The sequence below is a fragment of the Acomys minous genome (genome assembly GCF_964271855.1).
Source record: "Acomys minous genome assembly, chromosome: 18".
Taxonomy (NCBI): Eukaryota; Metazoa; Chordata; class Mammalia; order Rodentia; family Muridae; genus Acomys; species Acomys minous.
In genome coordinates, this window is record NC_140501.1 from 16,701,146 (window position 1) to 16,723,303 (window position 22,158).

The following is a 22,158-nucleotide window of genomic DNA, read 5'->3' on the forward strand; positions in this document are numbered from 1 at the left end:
TCCTATGTAATACCTAGATTTTGAATATTTTGTTTCTAAACCTGTCATAACAACACATACACTTGTAAGGATAATAAAGAATTTGAGTAGGCATGAATATTCGGTCTACAAATATATACAAAATTTACTTCCCCCTATCATAGTACAGAACAAACTGCTTGATGATGTAATTGGGTTACTCTAACTACCACTGAGGTCATCTGTCCTTTTCTTTCTTTTTTTTTTTTCTTTTTTATCTGTCCTTTTCTAAAAAAATACAGTTCTCATTTTCTAATATCCACTTCCAGAACAACCTACCTTGACTTAGGTATCTTCATTATAGTGGTTTGGCTGATTCCATTTCATATTTATGGAGTCAGTTGGTTTACTCATAAATTATAGAGGCTGTTAATGCCAATCTATGAATTATGCCAATAAAACATGAATATATTAATATATGAATTTACATGAATATTTAAAGGGAATAAACAAGATTTATATCCCTTTAAACATAAAATAATCTTAACAAAAGAACAAAATTATAGATAGGATATATCATAACCACCTTTTTGGCAGTGGCTCTGAGCTCACACATAAATAACTAATTTTGCACAAAAACTCACAGAAGAGGGAGTCCCTCTCCACTGGAGATCACTCCCATTTTTCCACTAGAAAAGAACATACGTAGTTTTTAATATATTCTTGCCTTGGGAACTATGAAATTCAATATGTGCTCCAATTTATAAAAACTAGAAGCATAAAATAGAGTAATGGCCCGATTCCAAGTGGACTCAGTCTTCCAGAGCTAAAAACTAAATCACTTATGTGTTTGATGCTTGCAGGGTTAACACAAGTTATTACCAAAGCAATGCATTATAAACTACATTCAAACATGGTTTCCTATAGGAAACCAGTAACTATGGGCTAACGTGAAAATGTTGAGTCAAATGGACACCTAAGAGATTATTTTGAAGAACTCAGAAGTTACATTCTAGATGGAATTGCAGTGCTGTGAAAGAGCACAGCTTAGCATGTGCTAAGACATAGATTTAACTCCCAGTCCAGGGACCAGGAGAAGAAATTAATCTGTATATGGCAGAACATACCTGCAATCCCAAGCCTGAGATGTTGAGGTCTGGGAATCACACATTTAGGAGGGATAGGTCAACCTGAACACATATAAAGAACTATCTCAAAAAGAGAGAGTATGTGAAGGAAGGATAAAAGGAGGAGTAAAAACAAACTGGTATTTACAGATGTTTTCCAGTTAATGACAGTGAAAAGTGAACATTTCATGGAAATTTCAAGTGAGTGTAGAAAGCTCTGTCGTTATACAGGTATGATGTTACAACTCAAGATGCCTTCAGTAGCCTGTGGCTACTCCTATTGAAAGGCAGAGTTAGCCCAGAAGCAGAAGGAGTCAAATGGTGTATACTCACTTATATCTGGACACTAGCCCAAGGGGCATGTCCCATGAAAGTCTTCACTTATCAGGAAAGTGGGACAGAAGGGAGGAAATCCTATTGGGACTCTAGGTGAGAGAAGCATGGGAGAATGGGGAAATAGAAGGATCCAGAGGGTCCTAGAAACCTACAAGAAGAACATTATGATGGGCGGATCTGGGCCCAGGGATCCTGCTCAAACTATGGCACCAGCCAAGGACAATACATGCAGTACACTTCGAACCCCTACTCAGATCTAGCCAATGGACAGGACATTCTTCACAGTTGAGTGGAGAGTCGGGGTCTAACTTTCACACGAACTCTGGTGCCCCATATTTGACAACGTCCCCTGGATGGGGAGGCCTGGTGGCACTCAGAGGAAGGATAGCAGGCTACCAAGAAGAGACTTGATACCCTATGAGCATATACAGGGGGAGGTAATCCCCCTCAGGAACAGTCAAAGGGGAGGGGAGTAAGGGGAAAATGGGAGGGAGGGAGGAATGGGAGGATACAAGGGATGGGATAACAACTGAGATGTAATATGAATAAATTAATAAAATATATCAGAAAAGAAAGAAAAAAGAAAGAAAGAAAAGCAGGGTGGGATCACAGTGAAGAGCCACTGTGATAAAAGTCCCCACAAAGGCATTAAGCAAATCCTCTAATTTTGTATCCCTCCTGTAGCTAGATCCTACCATAGAACCAGCACATGCAAAGGTTCATGTATTCCATACTTTCTTTAGCTTTCTATGACATTATTGTTTACCTTTTCCATTTTTGCCATCAAATTTTCCTATCTTCTCTATAGAATATTCCATACTTTATCTCTCTAAACACTGGGATCCTTCCCCCTAAAATTCCATCATATAACCCAGATCTATAGTCTCCATCTCAATTCCAAATGAAAAATCTAGTTCGTTATTGGATTGTTCCTTTTGGATTAGAACTGACAAGAAACAACCATCTACTAGTTAGTAGCTCCTCTAACCTCCTTGCTCTGTAAGTCATATTCCTAACCACAAACACTAAACCAAAAATCCACAGAAGAGTCATAACTATTTCCTTCCTTTCATATCCCAAAGGGAGGTCAGGTGACTAAAAGTTCTCATTCATTCTTCAGAAGCCTTTCTTCAAATGTTTACTCCTTTATTGAAATGGCTTTTATAACCAATTATGTATTATTTACTTAAATATTACAAGAAGGAGGAAGAGGAGGAGGAGAAAACGAGAAAAAGAAGAAAAACAACAACGACTACCACTACTACTACTACTACCTGAAGAAATTCCTCAGTAGTTAAAAGCATTTGGTATTCTTCCAGAGAACTGAGACCAGTCCACCATCAGGAGGCTCACGACTCCCTGTAACTTCGGCTACAAGGCATTTGACAACTTATTCTTGGACTGCAATTACCCACATATGTGCATATACACAAAGATACATAACACATCACTTTTTATATTTTTGGTTGTGAGCCTAGCCTTTAACGGCGAGCCATCTCTCCAACCCATAACACATCACTTTTTAAAGTTAAAAAAATTTTTTTTAATTGAAAGCCTCACTATTAGGAGAAAGAGAGATGCAGAATAATATAATAGCCTTACTTGAAATTAACAGCCTTACTTATGCTCTCAAACCTTCGTAGTTTTCTCTCTGTCTTTAATAGCTATTTTCTCACGATCATCCCTTGCAATTTGTTAAAAATTCTCAAGTTTATCAGCTGGAGATTCCTGAAAGGGATATAAACTGACTTATGTAAGTGTATATAAATTCCTAAAATTAATTTAATGTTTTCCTAAGAAAACTAAGAAACAAATGAGATGTAAATTACAGTTTCTTTGAGATTTCAACCCTGAAGACAGGGAAAGAGAAATGTTAGGTGAAAATAAGTCAGTGTCAGAAACTGAGGATAATGAATGTGCCATAGATACAGATTAGAAGAAACAAGACAAGACAGAACAAATTTGAACAAAAGCCAGAACTCCAGGAGCAAAAGGCTTGTAGAGGTAGCACCTGCTGAAAGGAAACTGGAAACTGTGTCAGACAGCAGTAGTATGAACAAGTACTCAGGTACATTTCTCTGGGAGCCTCGCAGCTATCTTGCCAATTCCCTCTCCCCACTACACCTTGTGGGTTTTGTCTCAACACGTAAGGTCTTTCAGCGACTGCTCCAGCACCATGCCTGCCTGCCTGCTGCCTTGCTTCCTGCTATAACAGTCATGGGCTCACCCTCTCAAACTGTAAGCCAGCATCAATTAAATGCTTTCTTTTACACATTGCTTTGGTCATAGTGCTTTGTCACAGCAGTAGTAACTAAGACACCTATATTAAGAGACAATATTCTTGCCTTTGTTTATAATTCTCACAAAATAGGCTGCTTAGTTGTTGTATTTAAAAGTATTAATAATAAATATATTAACTATAAATAAGAATTGCTGACCAGACATGTATTTCTAGCTACTGGGGAGGATGAAGTAGAACCATTAGTTCAAGGTATATCTGACCAGCAGAGCTAATGAAACTTGGCATAATATTATCTCAAAATGAAAAAAAAAAAAATGAAAGGGCTTGAGACATAACTCAATGATAGTATACTTACCTGGTAATGTATAGGATGCTGGGCTCAATTTCCAGTATCAATAAAAAAGATTTTTAGACCTAGTAGGTTTTATCTTCCACTTTTCCAAGTTATGGCTAAGTCAGGAAAAGAACCCTGGAAATGTCAAAGGTTATTGATACAGTGTTCTCAAATCATTATAGTAAACCTCATGTTTCTCAAGTGATATTCAGTATTATTCTAACAACTTTTAATTGTTATCCACATTATGTAACTTGAGGTACTCAAGGGCTAGGTTTTAATATCAACACAGAACTGAGAACACTGCCTTTGTAATAAAGATCCTTAGAAAACCTGTTAAAATAGGAGTGCAACTGGGGTTGAATTTCTAACAACTTATTTCAAAGGTAATGAAACCTTTGTAGAAAAAATATTTAGATTCATTTTGACAACTAAGTAATTCAATTTAATAATAAATCAACAGGAATATTTACGCTTCCACGAGGCAAACTCTGTAAGCACACCTCATATGTAAACATATTTTACAGTTGTTATTCCAACCCATTGAAGAAAACCCAAGTTTCAACATCTGAAAGTCTTCACAGTATCTCAATATACTGACAGTTTCTTTTCCACTCAGAATCTTTTAAAAATAACAAAAATAATTTCTATCACAGTTCCTATGTTTGGCCATGGACCATATTATCAGGCTTGCCATAATTCATAGATATAGATATATACATTCATGAGAAATATTTTGATAGCAATGGCAAATACTTAACATACACTAATTTCAGATTATCACATTTTTAGAAGGACATTGAGGTATCTTGCAGAACAACCAAGCTATATGCAAATCAAAAAACCATAAATTCAAGTAACTGAAGTGTTATCATGGTTATGTCTCCTTCTTTCTCTTTCTTTTGGACGCCTTCCTCTCACTTCCCTCTCTCTTTCTTCTTTCTTCATTCTTCCCGTAAGATTCACCCTTTCTTTTCTTCTCCTCCTATCTTTTCCTTCTCTCTCATTTTTTCTTTCACTCCTTTTGTCTGCCACAGACAGAATTCTGCCTAAAAAAGGGCAAGCTTGGATGCAGGCAGAGTCGATGGCCAAACTCTGCCAAGACAGGGTAAGCAAGTCCTCAATAGTTCCTGTCTCACAAATATGTCTGTCAGATATATTGGGCCAGAAGGCTAAAGATGATGCTCCAACTTCATAGAGAGTTTTGGATGACTGTTCAGGGAACAAACTGTCTCTGTCATCTTCTTATTTGGGAAGCTACTAACCTGCACTCCTGTCTACTCCGATAACTAATTTTATTCCTTCTCAAGTCTCTGACAGGGTTGAAGACAAAATAGTTTAGTTTTACAATTAAGCTTAGTTGTTTAGGAGTTAAGATGTTTTTAGGCCTAGATAGATGTTTTAAGTTGATAAAGATGAAATATGATAAGATATTGATTTACATTCAAAATTGTGGATGCACTTAGATAGGAAAGATGTTCTCTTCAAGGCTGCCAAATACAAATGGCCAAAACACTAAGAATGTAACATTTATATGATTCCTGATCATTTTGTAGTTCTTCTTGCTATAGGTAGTTTATTGTATATATGTGTAATAATATAAATGCATATATAAAAAAGGAAAAATAACAAAAAAGAAAAAATTATAAAGTTAGAAAATTGGTCTGGAAAACATACCTCAGTGGTATAATGCTTATGAAATATACACAAGGTCAAGATTCAATTTCAAGGCCATAAAAAAAAAGAGGAGTAATATGGGGAGAAAGGAAAAGAACCTGCCAGAGGACAGCAGGGGACATAAGGTGCAATAAATTATAAGGACAAATATGAAAATGCAATTATGAGACTCATTACTTTGTATGCTAAAAAGAACTAAAGTAATTTTCAATATTTTAATTTCTTAATAGTAATAATTTTATTCCATATGGCTCTTTTCTTCTAATACCTCTCCAGATATTTATGACTGTAAATATCTACAATAAAGAGAAAACTGGTGAATTTTCAAGATGAGGAGACTTGCTGAAATTCCTAAATGTCAACAGGAGCAAGATTTATTCAATCTGTCATCACTAGAAATGAAAATCCCCACATATAGTAGAAAATGTACTTTACTGAAAAGGACATATACATATACAAAAATAAGAAGCTGTTCACAAATCAGAAATTATATAGATTCCCTGAAAGATGAGAGGATAATGAGAAATAAAGAATAACTCACAGGAAATGCAAGGCAGAAAACAACAATAAGAACTCAAGACTCAGCTGTGCTCCTTCAGCTTGTAAACAGTTGTAACTTTATAAGTATAGAAAATCTATCAGGCAAAACAGGCCTCTCCAGAGATCAGCAGCAAGAACAGAAGGTGAGCATCAGAGATTCCGACGACACAGTCACAAGCAATTGTCATCCCCCTATACACAACAGGAAATACCCAAACAAGAAGAAAAGCCACTAAAGAAACATACATTCACTTACATTTTACCCAAAACACTATAGAGTACAGTTTATATCACAGTAGTGTAAAACCCTAAGCCCAGGTCTGAGCCAATACAAGCTGACCCAACTGATGCAACAGAAACTCGGACAAGAAATTTTAGCAACCAGACTTGCCAATTCCTTCTCCAGGGTCTATCCCAGTGTGTCTCTCTAGCCTCCCTATCCAAGACATCTCCCCAGTCTATCATACCAAGCCTGAGTCCCACATCCAGGGCTCTGTCCTACTGTAGTAACCCCTCCTGCACAATAGATAACCTCTAGGTTTCTGCTAGGACTCTACCTACTTACCCTTAGCTGACAGGGTCCTCCCACACCACATATAACCTTTCCACACAGCCAGATCTACCCCAGCACTATAGGCTTGGACCAAGAGGCACACATTACATAAATCTATCCTTTTCTACTCGCTTGACTTCATTCCACCCAAAATCATCTCATTTATCAGGCCAGATATTCAAGAAGATCATAGAAGAAAACTTACCCAAACTAAGAAAACACATACCCCTACAGATGTAAAAAGCTCACAGAACACCAACTAGACAAGACCAGAAAAGGAAATCTCCACAGAATATCACAGTTAAAACATTAAGGATACATAATAAATAAAGTGTATTGAAAGCTACAAGAGAAAAAATACAAATCACATACAAAGGATAACACACCAGAAAAATGGCTGATTTCTCAATGGAAACTTTGAAATCCATATAAGCTTGAAGCAATGCTTTCCAAATCCTAAAAGACTATAATAGTCATTTTAGACTAATATAACCAGTAAAACTATCTGTAATAATTGGAGAAAGAAAAACACTGTACAATATAAGAAGCCTTAAAAATGTAATATCCAACAAACTAAACCTAAACAAAAAAAAAATAATACTTCATACTGAAGAGATGAATGAGCACGGCAGAAAGACAATGGATAGAAATATGAAACCATAATTATTAAAACACAAAGTACCACTAAGAACAAAAACAACACACAAAAAAACAGTAACATGACAATCACAATTAACATACATATTTCAACCATAACTTCAAATAGCAGTGCCCTCAATAATAACTTTAAGTATCAACGGCATCAATTCTCCAATCAAAAGACATGGTCTGACGGAATGGATCAAGAAATAAAATACTTTTGTTCTCTATAAGAAACACATCTTAGCCAGGCATGGTGGCGCACGCCTGTAATCCCAGCACTCGGGAGGCAGAGGCAGGCTGATTGCTGTGAGTTCAAGGCCAGCCTGGGCTACAAAGTGACTCCAGGACAGCCAAGGCTAACACAGAGAGACCTTGTCTCGAAAAACCAAAAAAAGAAAAAAGAAAAGAGAAAAAAAAAAAAAGAAAGAAAGAAACACAACTTATCTTTAAAGACAGAAACTGCCCTAAAGTAAAGACTGGGAAAAAGCAAAAGAACTCCAATTAAGTGGGACCAGGAAGCAAGCAGAAGCCTCCATCCTAATAGCTAACAATCTTCAAACTAAAACTAATCAAAACAATAGAGATATTTCATACTAATCAAGGGAACAGTTAACCACAACATTACTATGTGAAACATGGATGCATCAAATTCTGGAGCACCTAATTTCACTGAAAAAAATCTACTTCTAAAATTAAAGACACAAATTAGCATCAATTCATTAATAGTGGGTGATTTCAATACCATACTTTCTCCAATAGACAGATTATCTGGGCAAAAAAAAAAAAAAAAAAAAGAAAGACATCAAAAATTAATTGAATCATACATCAAATGGACATTATATATATATATAGAATATATATATTATACATTATATACGATAGATAGATAGACAGACAGATAGATAGATATACACTTTAAGCATGGTATGCTGCTATGCTTCTAGCCATGACAATAACGGATTAAACCTCTGAAACTGTGAGCCAGCCCCAGCAAAATGTTTTCCTTTATAGAACTTGCCATAGTCATGGTGTCTCTTCACAACAACAAAAACTCTAAGATAATCGCCAAGACAATCATAAACAAAAGAACAATAGAAGAATTACCACTCCCAATCCTAAAATATATTACAGAGCCATGCTTTAAAAAAATAGCAATATGGTATTAATGCAAATATATAGCCCACTGGAATAAAATTACAGATTTAAATGTAAAATGTAAGTACATGTAACTTCAGCTACCTGATAGTCGACGAAGATGCCAAAACTGTAAATTAAGGAAAAGAAAGCATCAACAAATGGTTCTGGGAAAACTGCATATCCACATGTAAAAGAACAAAATTAGACACATTATTTCTCACTTTGGTGGTTCAAATAAGAATGGTCCCCATAGGCTCATATATTTGTGCTTCAACCACATTTGGTGGAAATTTTTAAAAAGATTAGGCTGTGTGGTCTTAATGAAGGTATGTCACATTTGAGGATTCAAAAGCCCATGCAATACCCAGTTAGCTCTCTATCTCTGCATTGTGCTTGTGGATCAGATATAATCTCAGTTACTTCACTGCTGTCATTCTTACCTGCATGCATGCCTTGTGCCATGCACCCTGCCGTGATGGTCATGGACTTAACATTTCCAAGTCCCCCAATTAAATGCTTTTTTTTTTTAATGTTGCCTTTTTCATAGTGTCTCTTCACAACAACAGAAAATTAACTAAGACCGAATTTGGTACCAGGAGTCAGGTATTATTGTGACTGGTATACAATGCTGTGGAAAATGTGGGGGGCTTTAGACTAGAAAAGCAGTTGAATGCTGTAAATTGGGCTTATGGGCCATCCTAGTAGGAGCGTGAAAGATAGTAATGCTTAGAGCAATGTGCCCAGTTCAAGATGCTTCAGAGAGTAATAATACTAATGACTGGGCTAGAGACCATTCTTATGATATTTGAGAAAGAAAAAGGCTGATTTGTGCCTTTGTCCAAAGAATCTGCCTAAGGCTAAAATAAATAGTTTGGGACTAATTGTTTTGGCAGACAAAATTTCATGACAGCCTAAATGTTGACTCTGCTCGGTGGTTATTTGCTATTACTCCTATGCAGATCTACAATGAAAAAGGGCTAGTGGGCAAATGGAAATAAAAATGTACAGTCTGAGGAGAATAAAAGCACCAGGCCTTGGTTGTGCTGAAAGAGATAAGAAATAAAACAATGGGAATGGTGCCCTGGGGTAAATCTCCACCCATCTAATCCTGCAATTTGTGAAAAAGCCTTGAGGAATTATGGGCTGCTAAAGAGCAACAACAAAGGAAAGCTTATGAAAATGTAATTCAAGGAGGAGGCTAGATTCTATCCCAATCAGGCAGTAACACTTGGCATCATCAGCCATGTGGTTCTAGCTTTAGAGTCATGAAGAATACGTTAGTAAAGGGGTTGTAGAATCTTCCTGTGCAGCTAAGAAAAAGCCACTGAAGCCACGTATGTGCCTGGGAAGTCCATTTATGGAGGCCAAAAGAGGCCATTTTGTGAAGCTGTGAAGATGAAGCATAGAAGGCGCTGGAGACCCCAAGATGTTGGAGATGCTAGAGCTGTGGGATGTCTGCTTCAGAAACTGGGTAGAACCAGCCCACCAAAAGATAACTGTGTTGCAGTCAACAAAGCTAGAAGAGGGGAGCTACCTAACCTTCTGACATTAGACATAGAGTTTCAAGATTTAAAGTTTCCTTTGCTATGTTCAGCCTTGCTTTAGTCCAGCGTTTCCCTATTATGCCTGCTTTCTTCCCTTTTTGGAATGGTAATTTATAGTCTAGGTCACGATACAGGAAGGATGTAATTTCCTCTTTCAGTTTTACAGGCTATTACAGTTCAGAGATTGTCTTGATTCTCCAAAAGACTTTGGACTTTTAAACTGAGTTCAGACTGTGAGAGTTGTGAGCACTCTTGAAGGTGGACTAAACACATTTTGTATTATGATATGGCTACAAGCCTATGAGGTCCAGAAAATGGAATGTGATAATGTGAATGAGAATGGCCACTCTAGGCTCATGTATTTGAATGCTTATGATACAGACTGTAGAATTGTTTGGGAAGGATTGGGAGGTATGGCCTTGCTCGCCTTGCTGGAAGCGGTGTGTCACGTGGGTGGCTTTGAACTCTCAGCTACTTCTCCAGCACCACAGCTACTGACCTGTTGCCACACTCTCTGCCATTATGGTCATGGACCTACCCTCTGAAACTCTAAGCAAGGCCCCAGTTAAATGATTTGTAAGTTGGTCGTGTCACGGTGTCACCATGTAGCAATAGAAAAATAACTAAATGGGCTGAAAACTCAAGTCTTCTGTTCTGGAAGCCCAAAACATATGATCTGTTATGCTTGATATTAAAGGACCAAGCAACATAGTTAATGTAAAACACAGACATGGAGGAAAATATTTTAAATGTGTTGCAGGCCAAAATGGAGTGTTCCATAATTGGGTTCTCACATTTCAACTGTTCATTTTATATAAATACATGGATGGATATTAAAAGAAAGAAAGAAAGAAAGAAAGAAAGAAAGAAAGAAAGAAAGAAAGGAAGGAAGGAAGGAAGGAAGAAAGAAAGAAAGAAAGAAAGAAAAAGAACTAAGTGTTTGCTTGGCACAAAAACTACTCCAAACCAATCAAAACACCTAAATATATAACCTAAAACCCTGGAAGTGATAGAAGAATATATAGGTAGTACCTTATATCATATATGTATAGGAGAGGATTTCCTGAATAGGCTGACTCCATTTGCTCAAGTATTAAAGCCAAGAAATGACAAGTGGGACTTCATAAAACTACAATGCTTCTGTATAACTAAAGAAATAATAAATCAAGAAAAACCCCCACAGAATGGGCAGAATCTCTGCAAGGTAAAAAATCTGATAAAGGATTAATATTCAGCACATATAAAGAACTCATGACCATCCCCAAAAAATGACCACTCAAAAAATGGGCCTAGAACCTGAGCAGGAGAAAGAGAAGGAGCAGGTAGAAGAGGAAGAGGTTAATATTTCAAAAATGTTCACAGTCCCTAGAAAGTAGGGAAATGAAAAATCAAATGTCAAAGATCAACAAAACAAGTGAGAAAAAATTCTGACAGGAGTGTGTGTGAAAAGGAACTCTTATTCATTGTTGAAGAGAATGAAAGCTAGTATAGGCACTGTGGAAATCCATATGAAAATTCTTTTCTAAATAAATAAAATTATCATTTTATAGGTAAATAAAGCTATAAATAAGTCTTCTATATGACCCAGCTATAACATTTTTTGGCATATGCACAAAAGATTCAACATCTTACTCTACAGATACGTGCTCAGCATCGTTCCTTGCTTTTCTACTCACAATAGCATAGAAATGGCCAATATGTCTTTGGAATGGATAATTAAAGTGTGTTACCTAAATACAATGGAATATCATTGGCTATGAGGAAAAATGAAATCATTAGCTTTATAGTTAAATGAATACAACTTGGAAAGAACATACTAAGTGATGTAATTCAGATCACAAAACAAATGTTACATATTCTTTCTTATTGGGTTATCTCCAAATCTTCAGATGTGAACACATATCCTGGAATAACTGAAACCATAAAAATAAAAAGGGATCATTGTCAGGGTAGGTGGTGGGAAGCTATAAAAAGGAGATCAGCAAGGTACACATTATCTGATCCAAGAAAAGATGAAAAGCAAAAGTTTGCATTAGAGAGGGAAGAGATAAATGCAGAAAAAGGAGGAATGAGGATAAACAGTAGCAACATCTGCGTAAGTCATAAGCAATCAAACTATTAACTACTTACCTATGAAAACTATTTTTTTAAGTCTGTGTATAAGTATGCATATGAAATTTCCTCATCTGGACCTCCAAGTGCCAAAAGACTACTTAATAAAAACCCCAACACCAGATTTGAGCAGCCCTCCAGAGTTGTCAGGGTTCTACCAGAGACTTGTAAACCATTCGGGCTATTGCTATTGTTTGCCCTGCCTTAAGAGGTAGGAAGTAAATTCCTATTGCTGAAGACACCATATACTTCAGACACCAGGCTCAGAGACCCCTGAGCTGAGCCTACCTAAATGTCTGCTCCCTGGTCTTACGTGGTACCAAAGATGCTATGCAAGCTACCAAAGGAAGGAAGCAACCAACAGTTCTAAGCAGGTCTAACTGGACTTAAGACCAAGTCAACCAGGGGGAAACCATGCCTGAAACTGGAAACCTAGCAAACTACGCAAGGTTAATGAAGTCATACTTCATAAAACCAGCATAATCCCTAACTACATTCTAAGTTTTTGTCCTTACATCCACAGATAAGGTTAAGCCTCAACCATTATCAATTAAAGTGTCTCTGCAATAGATGGAGACCATTACAGAAACCCACAACCAATCAAAATACAGACTTGCAAAGCCCAGTCCCTGTGGATACATATATAAAACAGCTCCTGCACCTAAAGCTCAGGAAACATTGTAGAAAAGGAGGCAGAAAATTAAAGAGCCAGAGAATAAGGGAGTTCACTGTGAGACTGTGACTCTTAGTAACATCAGAAGCTACACCTTTAGTCTCATCAACATAACTGCCTAAACATCACCTGATCAAGAACACCAATAGACATGCCAAAGTGGACTAAGAATAAGATCATGAGGCCTCATCTCTACACAAGGAACTATAGACAAATAAGGAATGTGGACAGTGAAAGAAATACATCTTTCCCAGAGAAAAACATGCTAATTGGTTATCCAAACCAAACAGTCAGCCCTGAAAACATATACAAATAATAATATACAGACTAACCAGGTAATATTTAGGAATACATATACATATAAATATATGCATGTAACAACAATTAATGAAAAGAGGCCATGAATTTAAAGAACAAAGAAGAGTTACAAGGAAAAGATTTAAAGGAGGAAAGAAAATAAAAAAATATATAGTTACATAATCTCAAAAAAAAATGATAGAGAGTCATGACTCAGTATCACCTAGGAAATAAAACAGAACAAAACAAAAAATATATAAACTCTAATCTCCAACATGCATGAGAGAAGAGCTGATAAAATAATTCAGAGTCAACTTACAATAAGTGCAACATCCTAACAGCATATATAATTTAGGCCAGCTATGTTTGTAATTCCAGAACTTAAGAGGTAGTGGCAGGAGAGAACAGAGTTTAAGCTCACCCCTAACTATATAGCCAGTGTGAAGCCAGATTGGCTTAAATGAGACCATGTCTTAAAAAAAATAAAATAAAGGACAATATTAAAAGGCAAGGAAAACATCTGTGCTACTAAAAAAAAAAGTTTGCTATACTTTTAAGGAAAAAAAAAAAAGCCAGCCACCCCAATCCCAAATGGTAAAAAAAAAAAATCCAGCCATCCACAATCCATCTGTAACTGTTCCCTCAAAACCCTCTTGATCTGTTTCCCTTTCTCCCTCCCCACCTCCTCCGTATCTCTAAACAAACTTGCTTCCCAAAAGAGACCTACCGAAGGAAACAACAGCACTTCTCCCTCTTACACCCAATCATAACCAAACCTTCTCTCTCCATTACCAGCAACCAAGCTGTTTACAATTCACATTACAATATTCTATCTTATTTGTTTACGCCACTCTAAACGTTTAAAGTATATTATATAAAATATTGTACACTCAGTAATTATTCCCTGAGAATACCAGTGTTGCCTGTCTCTTGGCCAAATCATTTTTTTCAAATATTAAAAACTACAAAGAGAGTGCAATCCAGCAGCAATGATTCTACCTTTTCTAGGTGTCAACACTCTGAATGTATTTCCTGTTTTAAGAAAGGAAATGGACCATCAATCAGACTTTCAGATCATGTTTTAATCAGAACCCATTCAGGAAACAGACTAAAGAGCCAGAACTCTGAATGTGCTTGTTCAAAAAGGATTTTTTTCTAACTGACTCGCAACCCACAGAGGAAGAACAAATACTGGCAATGCTTTCTATTTAATTTGGCATAAACTCATACAACAAATTGCCCAGATAACTGGACATGTCTTCAATACTACACTACATTTTCCATAGATATAAACCAGATTTATAACTTAGAAGTGCAGCAATAAATGAGCACTGCTTATAACAGATTTGTGCCAAGTCTTATGTCAAAGTGAAATAAAAAATGAGACAGATTACTCTGAGTAATGAAATCTGTCAGCTCACTTAGCTCCTTTTAAAGTGGTGATGAGAAACCTTAAGGTCTGCAAAAAAAGGTAATTATTTTTAGTAATACAGAGCTATGTAAGTTATTATACGCAACTATTTTAGTTTCTATAAAAATAAACGTATGCTAAGTCTTTTTTTTTTTTTTTGCAGGTTTTCTCTGCTATTCATTTTTCCCCTTTTGGAGAAGGAAAACGCACTTGCACATGGAAACTACTATCTTGAAACTAAATTCCCACTTCCCTCTAAGGAGTTTCTCTACCCCCACTAAAGTCAGAGTAGGCAATTATGCTTTTCTAGACTAGATGGTCTGGTCACCATTTGTTTAATGCTTGGTCCAAAAAGAGAAAAAGTAGAGACTAATATGATGTATGTTGGGAAACACAAAGTGGTTTTTAGGCACATCTGGTCATCCTGTGATAACAAAATAAACCTAGTTATTATAAACAGAGTTTAAATCTAAAAGCATCCTTATTAATTTTTTCCTGTTTGTGGCCAAGAAATTGTGAAAAATAGTTACAGCAATAAAGTGAGGAAAGCAGAATTTCCATCTGCAAAACCTTTCCTGTCTATATACTTCTTAAAGCTATCTGCCAAAGGCACCATTCCAGGCACAGTAAGCTTTAATGATGCTCATTCCAGGGATAAGGAAATAAGATGTATGAGGTATGTGACAACCAACTGGTATTAGTAACACACTTCCACTACTTGCTTTTTTAAAAAGAAAAGTCATTTAATTTACAGTAATAAACCATTTTTTTAAAAAAAAATTCACTATTATTTTACTCCGCACTGCCAAAATGTCTAATATACTGAGGAACTTTACTAGCTTCCCTCTGTTTAGTCTCTCCCCTCCTTGTTGGAGGAATAGAGATAAAGTCCATAAATGAGTCAAACAAGCAAGTCTTAACTCGGGTTTTCTTCCTTACCGCTGAACACAATTAATGATTGCAGTTCGATAGCTCTATTATTTCTCCAAGCTCATTCAGCTTCTGCTCCCTTCTCTCTCAGCATGCTATGTTAAAGCAGGCCAGTTTTGGCCGGTTTTCTGTCAACTTGACACAACCTAGAGTCATGAGCTAGGAAGGAGCCTCTCTTGAGAAAATGCCTCCATGGGAGCTCAATTACTGATCAACCTGAGAAAGAAGAGCCCATTGCGGTGGTGCCATCCCTGGGTTCTATAAGAAAACAGGCTGAGCAAGCTAGGGGAAGCAGGCCAATGGGCAGGACTCCTCCGTGGCCTCTGCATCAGCTCCTGCCTCCAGGATCCTTGCCCTGTTTGAGTTCATACCCTGCCTTCCTTTGGTGATGAACAGTAATGTGGAAGTGTAAGCTGAATAAACCCTTTTCTCCCAAACTTGCTTTTCAGTCATGGTATTTTGTCCCAGCAATAAAAACCCTAAGACGAGTTGGTACCAGCATAGGGGGTGCTGCTTTGACAGACCTGACCATGTTTTGGGGAGGATTGTGGAAGGGCTATGGAATTTTGGGCTAGGAAAGCCACTGAGTGTTAAGAGCTCAAGGGGATGTTCTGTAGGAGTTTGGAAGATAAAACTGTTGGGAACAGTGCAGAAGATGGAGGCCTGATTTGTAAAGTTTCAGATAGAAGTTTAAAGATTTGATCAGAGGCATTTGCTATGTTGAACTAAGATTCTGTTATTCTGGTCAGCTGGGGCTGGAGTCGGCCAAGATTAACAAGAGACCAGCACCACTGAAGTGGTGGGACAATTGATGCCTGTTAACTGGAGCTAAGAAATCAGTGGTGATTGAGAAGAGACCAGAATGACTGAGATGAAATCTTAAGGGACATGTTTCATTAAAGTCAGCAGGTTGCCAAGGTTGTACCTCCTGCTGGCAGCCAGACTTGGTAATGTGTTAAGAGTCACCCAAGTGGTACTGGTTTTGAAGGCATGAAGGGGTCATGAGCTGCCAGTGCCATAGGACAACCAAGATTAGCAGCAGCAGTGGAGTGCAGCCAGCTGGAGCCTATAAGATAAGCTGTGTTCTGCAGAGGGCAGAGCTGGAGAAATGACCTAAGCCCTTCAGAGGAGTCCAGAAGATCGTGAGTGGTGGGTCCCTGACATTGGACGATTGGAGTTCGTTTTTGCTTTGATCTGTGACTGACTGTGCCCTGATTTTTCCTTCTTGAAGTAATAAAGCATTTAGGTTTCTTTTTTTGTTTTTGTTTTGTTTTGTTTTGTTTTGTTTTTTACTGGAGCCCACAATTGAGTGTTTAAGTTTAAAAGACTTTGTAATTTTGAAGAAATTGGCTATTTTAAAGGGATAGAAATTGTAATGTTAGAATTTGTAAAGACTGTGGGACTTTTAAAGGTATTTATGTTTTTAATGTGAGATCTTGGGGATAAGTAAGAAAGGATTGTGGCTTAATAGTGATATGTTTGTCACGTTCACAAGGGTTCAGTTGTACTGGCTGGTTTTACTTCAACTTGACACAAACTAGAGCTATCAGAGAGGAGGGAGCCTCATTTGAGGAAATGCTTTCATGAGATCCATCTGTTAAGGCATTTTCTAAAACAGTGATCAATGGAGGAGGGCCCAGCCCATTTTAGGAGATGCCATCCTAAGCTATTGATCCCGGGTTCTATAGGCAGACAGGCTATGCCTGCACATCGGAGAGCAGGCCCTCCCTGTACTTCACCTGGGCAGCACAGTAGAACTAGCCCTGCTGGCATGGGCAAGGGTAAGCCAGCCCTGAAGGCATGAGTAGAAATGGCTCTGCCCGCTTGCTGGCTGGGGCATCGGGCATTAGGTGAGCTAGCCTGGGCAGTGCTGGAGAGCTTGCCTGGGTGTTATAGCTGCAGGAGAGCTGGTAGGCTGACCAGCTAAGCTACCACCCAGGCCCAAATGCAGGGCTTTGAGTTGGCCCACACCAACATGTACCTCATCTGTGAATATGAACTGCTGGATGAACTGCTGGAGCATGTGAAGAGGCCATTCCTACAGATCCAAAGCTGCCGGATCTCCATGACAGAGGACAACAGGATAGCCTAGAAGACTCTCAGTGAGGATCCAGTATTGATAAGTGTAGCAGAAGCCAGATGCCTCATACCAGACCAATGACTCACTGCAATTAGCATTTGCAAGTAGAGAAGTGTGGACAAAAGGGTGGCCTATGGGACTTCTGTGACAGACTTCGGCATCCGTGAGATTTACTTTTTTCTTTTGGAGAGAAAGTTGCAAGGGCAAAAGATAGGCATAAAGGGGCAAGGAGATGAGTGGGATTGAGGTACATGGTATGAAATTCACAAAGAACCAATAAAGTTAAAAGAAAGGAGAGAGGGAGGGAGGAAGAGAGAGGGAGAGAGAAACAGGCTGACGGAGCCATGGAAAACAAGCCATTCCTTTGGTGATGAACAACGTGGAAGTATAAGCAGAATAAATCCTTTTCTCCCCAACTTCCTTCTTGGTCATGGGGGTTTTGTTCCAGCAATAGAAACCCTAAACCAAAGGACCAACTTTGAAAAACTGCTGAAGTACATTAGCTCTATCTTGACAAAGGTCTCAGGAGTAAGCACAATAGACTCAATTTAATGATCATAGTTTTTATCTTTATAATTGGTTCTGTGTTGTATTTCTATAGATTTTTGCAGAATTAATTTTTATTTGTTACCTTTGCTTTAAAATTCAGAATTAGATATAACTACAAGGTTTTACTTCCTTTATAGTTTATTTATGAAATCACGTGTCAAGTGCTTAATGTTTTCTAACAAGGAAAAACATGGATATGCTAAATTTTCATTTATTATTAGCTTAATTTTAGAAAATCTTGCAATATTTCCCTTTCCTCGGTGCATTTTTTGCTAGTTTTTTTGCTATGCATTGTGGTTTGAGTTTAAGTATCCTTTATAGACTTCTGTATTGAAGGACTGGTTTTCAGCTAAAATGCATTATTGGAGGGAGAGTCTAGATATTTTTAGGTGGAGCCTAGCTTGCCAACATGGGTCAACAGAAGAGGAACATGTCATTGTTGGCTATATACCTATCCACTATGAGGTGAGTAGCTTTTCACACATTCCTACCACTGTGGCATTCAGTGTCACCAAAGGCCCAGAATCAACAAAACCAAATACTATGGAAATCTCTTAAACTGTGAACCCAAATAAATCCTCCCTTACATTATTCAATTCAGATATTTTGTCAGTGATTAAAAAAAAGTAACTATTATAGGAATAATAGTATTTATCAAAAAATACATCAACTTTTTAAGGGAAAAAATATGAAGTTTACATTAATAAAGTATGTTTTTTCTGTGTATTTTTCTTTAGTCACATGTCTAACAACACATACCCCATTAACTTAACCCTCAGTATTTACAAGTTCCCTATAAAAACAGTGATGTAAACTATCTCTATTCTTAGAGTGAAGTTAAGTTTCAGAACTACAGTTTTTAGGAATGGATGCCATTCTGGATTTAATTTAGCTACTATTTACTGTCCTACCAGCATACTATTTGCAGGCTCTGATATCATTAGGATTTTGATCATCTTATCTTCAATACTTCTATTCTTTTAACTTTCAATATTTACAATTCTACTTCTTCCAACATTTATCCTTTAAAATTAAATTTTCATTCAATCTCTAATTTTAAAATGAAACCTTTATTCAGATAATATAAGCATGCCACTGTGAAAGTTAAATGTCTTTATTGAGTACTGTATAATATGAGATAAAACCTAAGTCACTTTTAACAAAACATTTACAGTTTCCTTCCAATTAGAAACAGTAAAAAAAAAAAAAAATAGAAGCTAAAAAATAAATGCAAAAAAAGCCAAATCTGCACATACAGCTTATACATTAAGTTTCTAGTCAAAACAATCAAACTTACTTAAATTCCACAAACTCTTCTTGAAGCTTTTCAGTAAAAACTGGGCATCAAGGTGAAATCTACTTATCCTCTCAAAGCTAGCACGTGTAGATTTTAACATGTCATAAACACACCACTTAAAGTATTTCTGAATATTCTAGTTTTTTTCCCCTTGAAATAGCATTAATGAAGGAGAACTATACAAGAAAATGGGGATGTGAAGGGAAAGAGGACGGGGTAGTAAAAAAAATGGTAATGGTGAACAATGTATTTTCTCATTCAGAATTTAGGCTCAGTAATTTTTTACACAAGATATCATGTCATATAATTAGAGACTAGCTGGGTGAAAAGGTAAAATAGCTGAAGTACAGCAGAGGAGCAAATATGAGCAAAGTGTAATGATAAACAAGTATGAAGCTGTCATAATTAAATCCATTATTTTGAATATTAACTTGAATTGTTTAAGTTTAAAAATATTTATAAATCTGGTTCTTAAATTATTTTCTGGGCCAACAAAATTAAGCATTTTTTATATGAATCTGTTCACACATGCATACACTATTTGGGGAAAGTTTTGTTTTAAATATTTCACAATGAAAATATTAGTATTTGCCTATTGCCATTTCAGGGCCAGTGCATTTCAGAGTCAAAAGCAATGTTGAAATTCTGTTGAAAGTTTTAATTTTTCAAAGTTTCATATTTTCAGTTTCAATTTTTCACTGGTTCCCTAATGTTGGGATTGTTGTCCAAATGCTGAATGCAGCTCTCTTTTATAAACAAAGAACTTCAGATTTAACAAAAAAACACTGAAAGGTCTTCATATCTTCAAAAGCAAGCTGGAATTATGCATACTGTTTTTCCTAGTTTATGATGACAGAAAACTGTAAGATTTCCATAGATATCAATGGCATAGCAGATCTTAACAGGCTTTCAACTTTTGCCAAAAAACCTAAAGTATGGCATTACTATAGTACTACCGACATACATTTCTATAAAGTATGTTCCCAGTTCAGTCAATAACAACCTCAAAATATTTTAAGTAGTCAAATACCAGGCTCATGAAAACATTCAGTTCTGGCAGCCTAATTTTGAAGCTAAGCAAATAAGTTTTCCTCACTCTCATAAGTAAATTCTCAGCTAACAGCAACAAAGAACACACTAATGTTTTCTAAAACTGAAGCTTAATAGTCATTAATTCAAAATAAATTGGAAGTGTAGACGCAGCATGCTGCTACCGAGCTACATACCCAACGCTATACCTAACATAAGGCTGCAGGCACTGATGCAGTTTGGAATTTCTTAATTTCTCCCCCCAACTGGGGCAGCACTGAGACTAAAGTTCCACAGATTTCAGGAGATGGGAGGGGTGCTTCTTGTATTTCTTAAGTACTTCCTCCAATGGCACCACACTGATTTTTGCGGAGCTTAGAAGCTAAACCCACTCACACAGATGGATTTTTCCTCTACCTTACAACAGAGCTTCAGGGCGTCCTCGTTTCTGGAGCATATGCTTGGCTAATTTCATGGAGTATGGCAAATCTGCCGAATTATCTGGACCATGTTGGCTAGCTGCAAATTGGGGCGAAAACTGCGACTTGGGAAAGTCCTTCGGCACTGTGGGCAGCTGAAGACCCGGGATGCGGGACGAGGTGGCGGCCTTAGCGGGGTGTCTGGATAGAGCTGCCGCCGCACAAGTGGATATGGGGGACCATGGTAGAACAGGTGCCGGTGGCGGTAGCGGCCGTAGTGATAATAGTGGTGGCCACTGTGGTGGCGTTCTTCCCTCACTTCTTCTGGAAAAACTCTAATTCTTAGATCCCGTACCAATCCTTGTAAATTGTACCGCTCTTCTTCCTCGTCATCCCACACAGAGTCCGCATCGCCCCGATGCCTTCTAGGACGGCTGTCGCGAACCCAGCCTCCAGCATGTGCTCGGTGCTGAAACAAATCCTGCTCCGTGGGACCACGGTATAAAACCTGTCTAACGATGACGGGGTGCCCCGCGGCAGGCTGTTCCCGGTCCACATCGTCTTCCTTGCCCCACAGCTGGGTCACACAGCCTCGGCAAAAGTTGTGCCCACAGCCGATGGACACGGGGTCCTTAAAGTAATCCAGACAGATGGCGCACACCGCTTCTTCCCGAAGGGACTGCATGGGGCTGGGAGGTCCTGTAGGGGCTGCCATCTTAAAGCACACAGCTTCCTCCGAAAACGAGAGGCTGGGTGGCCCTTGCTGCCCTGCCAAAAAGCACAAAGCAGGAAAGCGCAAGTGGAGGGGGCTTCTTTATCACACCCAAGGGCACAAACGTGCTAGACCTCGCCGCCCAGGAGAGAGGCACAAAGGCGGGAGGCCCAAGCCTCGCTGCCCCGGCCATGACACACGAAGGCGAGAGGAGGCTTTCGCTGCCCCGGCCATGACACACGAAGGCGGCAGGCCCAAGCCTCGCTGCCCCGGCCATGACACAACGAAGGCGGCAGGCCTCGCCGCCCTACCAGCCGGCCTTGCGGACCAGCTACAACCCGCCGCCCTCCGCTCTACTTAGGCTCTCTACAACTCCAGCACGGGAGACCAACTCACCGCTGCCCTCGCTCCGGAGCCCTCAACTCAGAACCCGGCAGGTGACTGGAGCCTCGGGAGACGCGACAGGTCCCAGCCCTCCACTTCCGTGTTTGCCAGCGAGCAGGACCCTCGGGCAGCAAGCAGCAAGCACACCAGGCGACTCCCTGCCGGGCTATGCCGG

The 22,158-nt window shown here is 38.3% G+C and overlaps 1 protein-coding gene across 1 annotated transcript; it reads right to left on the reverse strand.

Annotated features, from left to right (window-relative positions):
• Positions 1 to 19,240: 19,240 nt before the first annotated feature.
• Positions 19,241 to 22,146, reverse strand: LOC311589365 (E3 ubiquitin-protein ligase TRIM52-like). The gene is made up of 2 exons (XM_084767675.1): positions 21,996 to 22,146; positions 19,241 to 21,655 (listed from the first exon to the last, which is right to left on the reverse strand). Exon 2 carries the CDS (start codon positions 21,600 to 21,602, stop codon positions 20,940 to 20,942), a length of 663 nt encoding a protein of 220 aa, XP_084623801.1. The 5' UTR covers positions 21,603 to 21,655; positions 21,996 to 22,146; the 3' UTR covers positions 19,241 to 20,939.
• Between the last annotated feature and the right edge of the window lie 12 nt (positions 22,147 to 22,158).

Excerpts from the sequence above, each read along its gene's own strand:
- LOC311589365 (XM_084767675.1), bottom strand. The coding sequence starts at position 21,602 with ATGGCAGCCCCTACAGGACCTCCCAGCCCCATGCAGTCCCTTCGGGAA.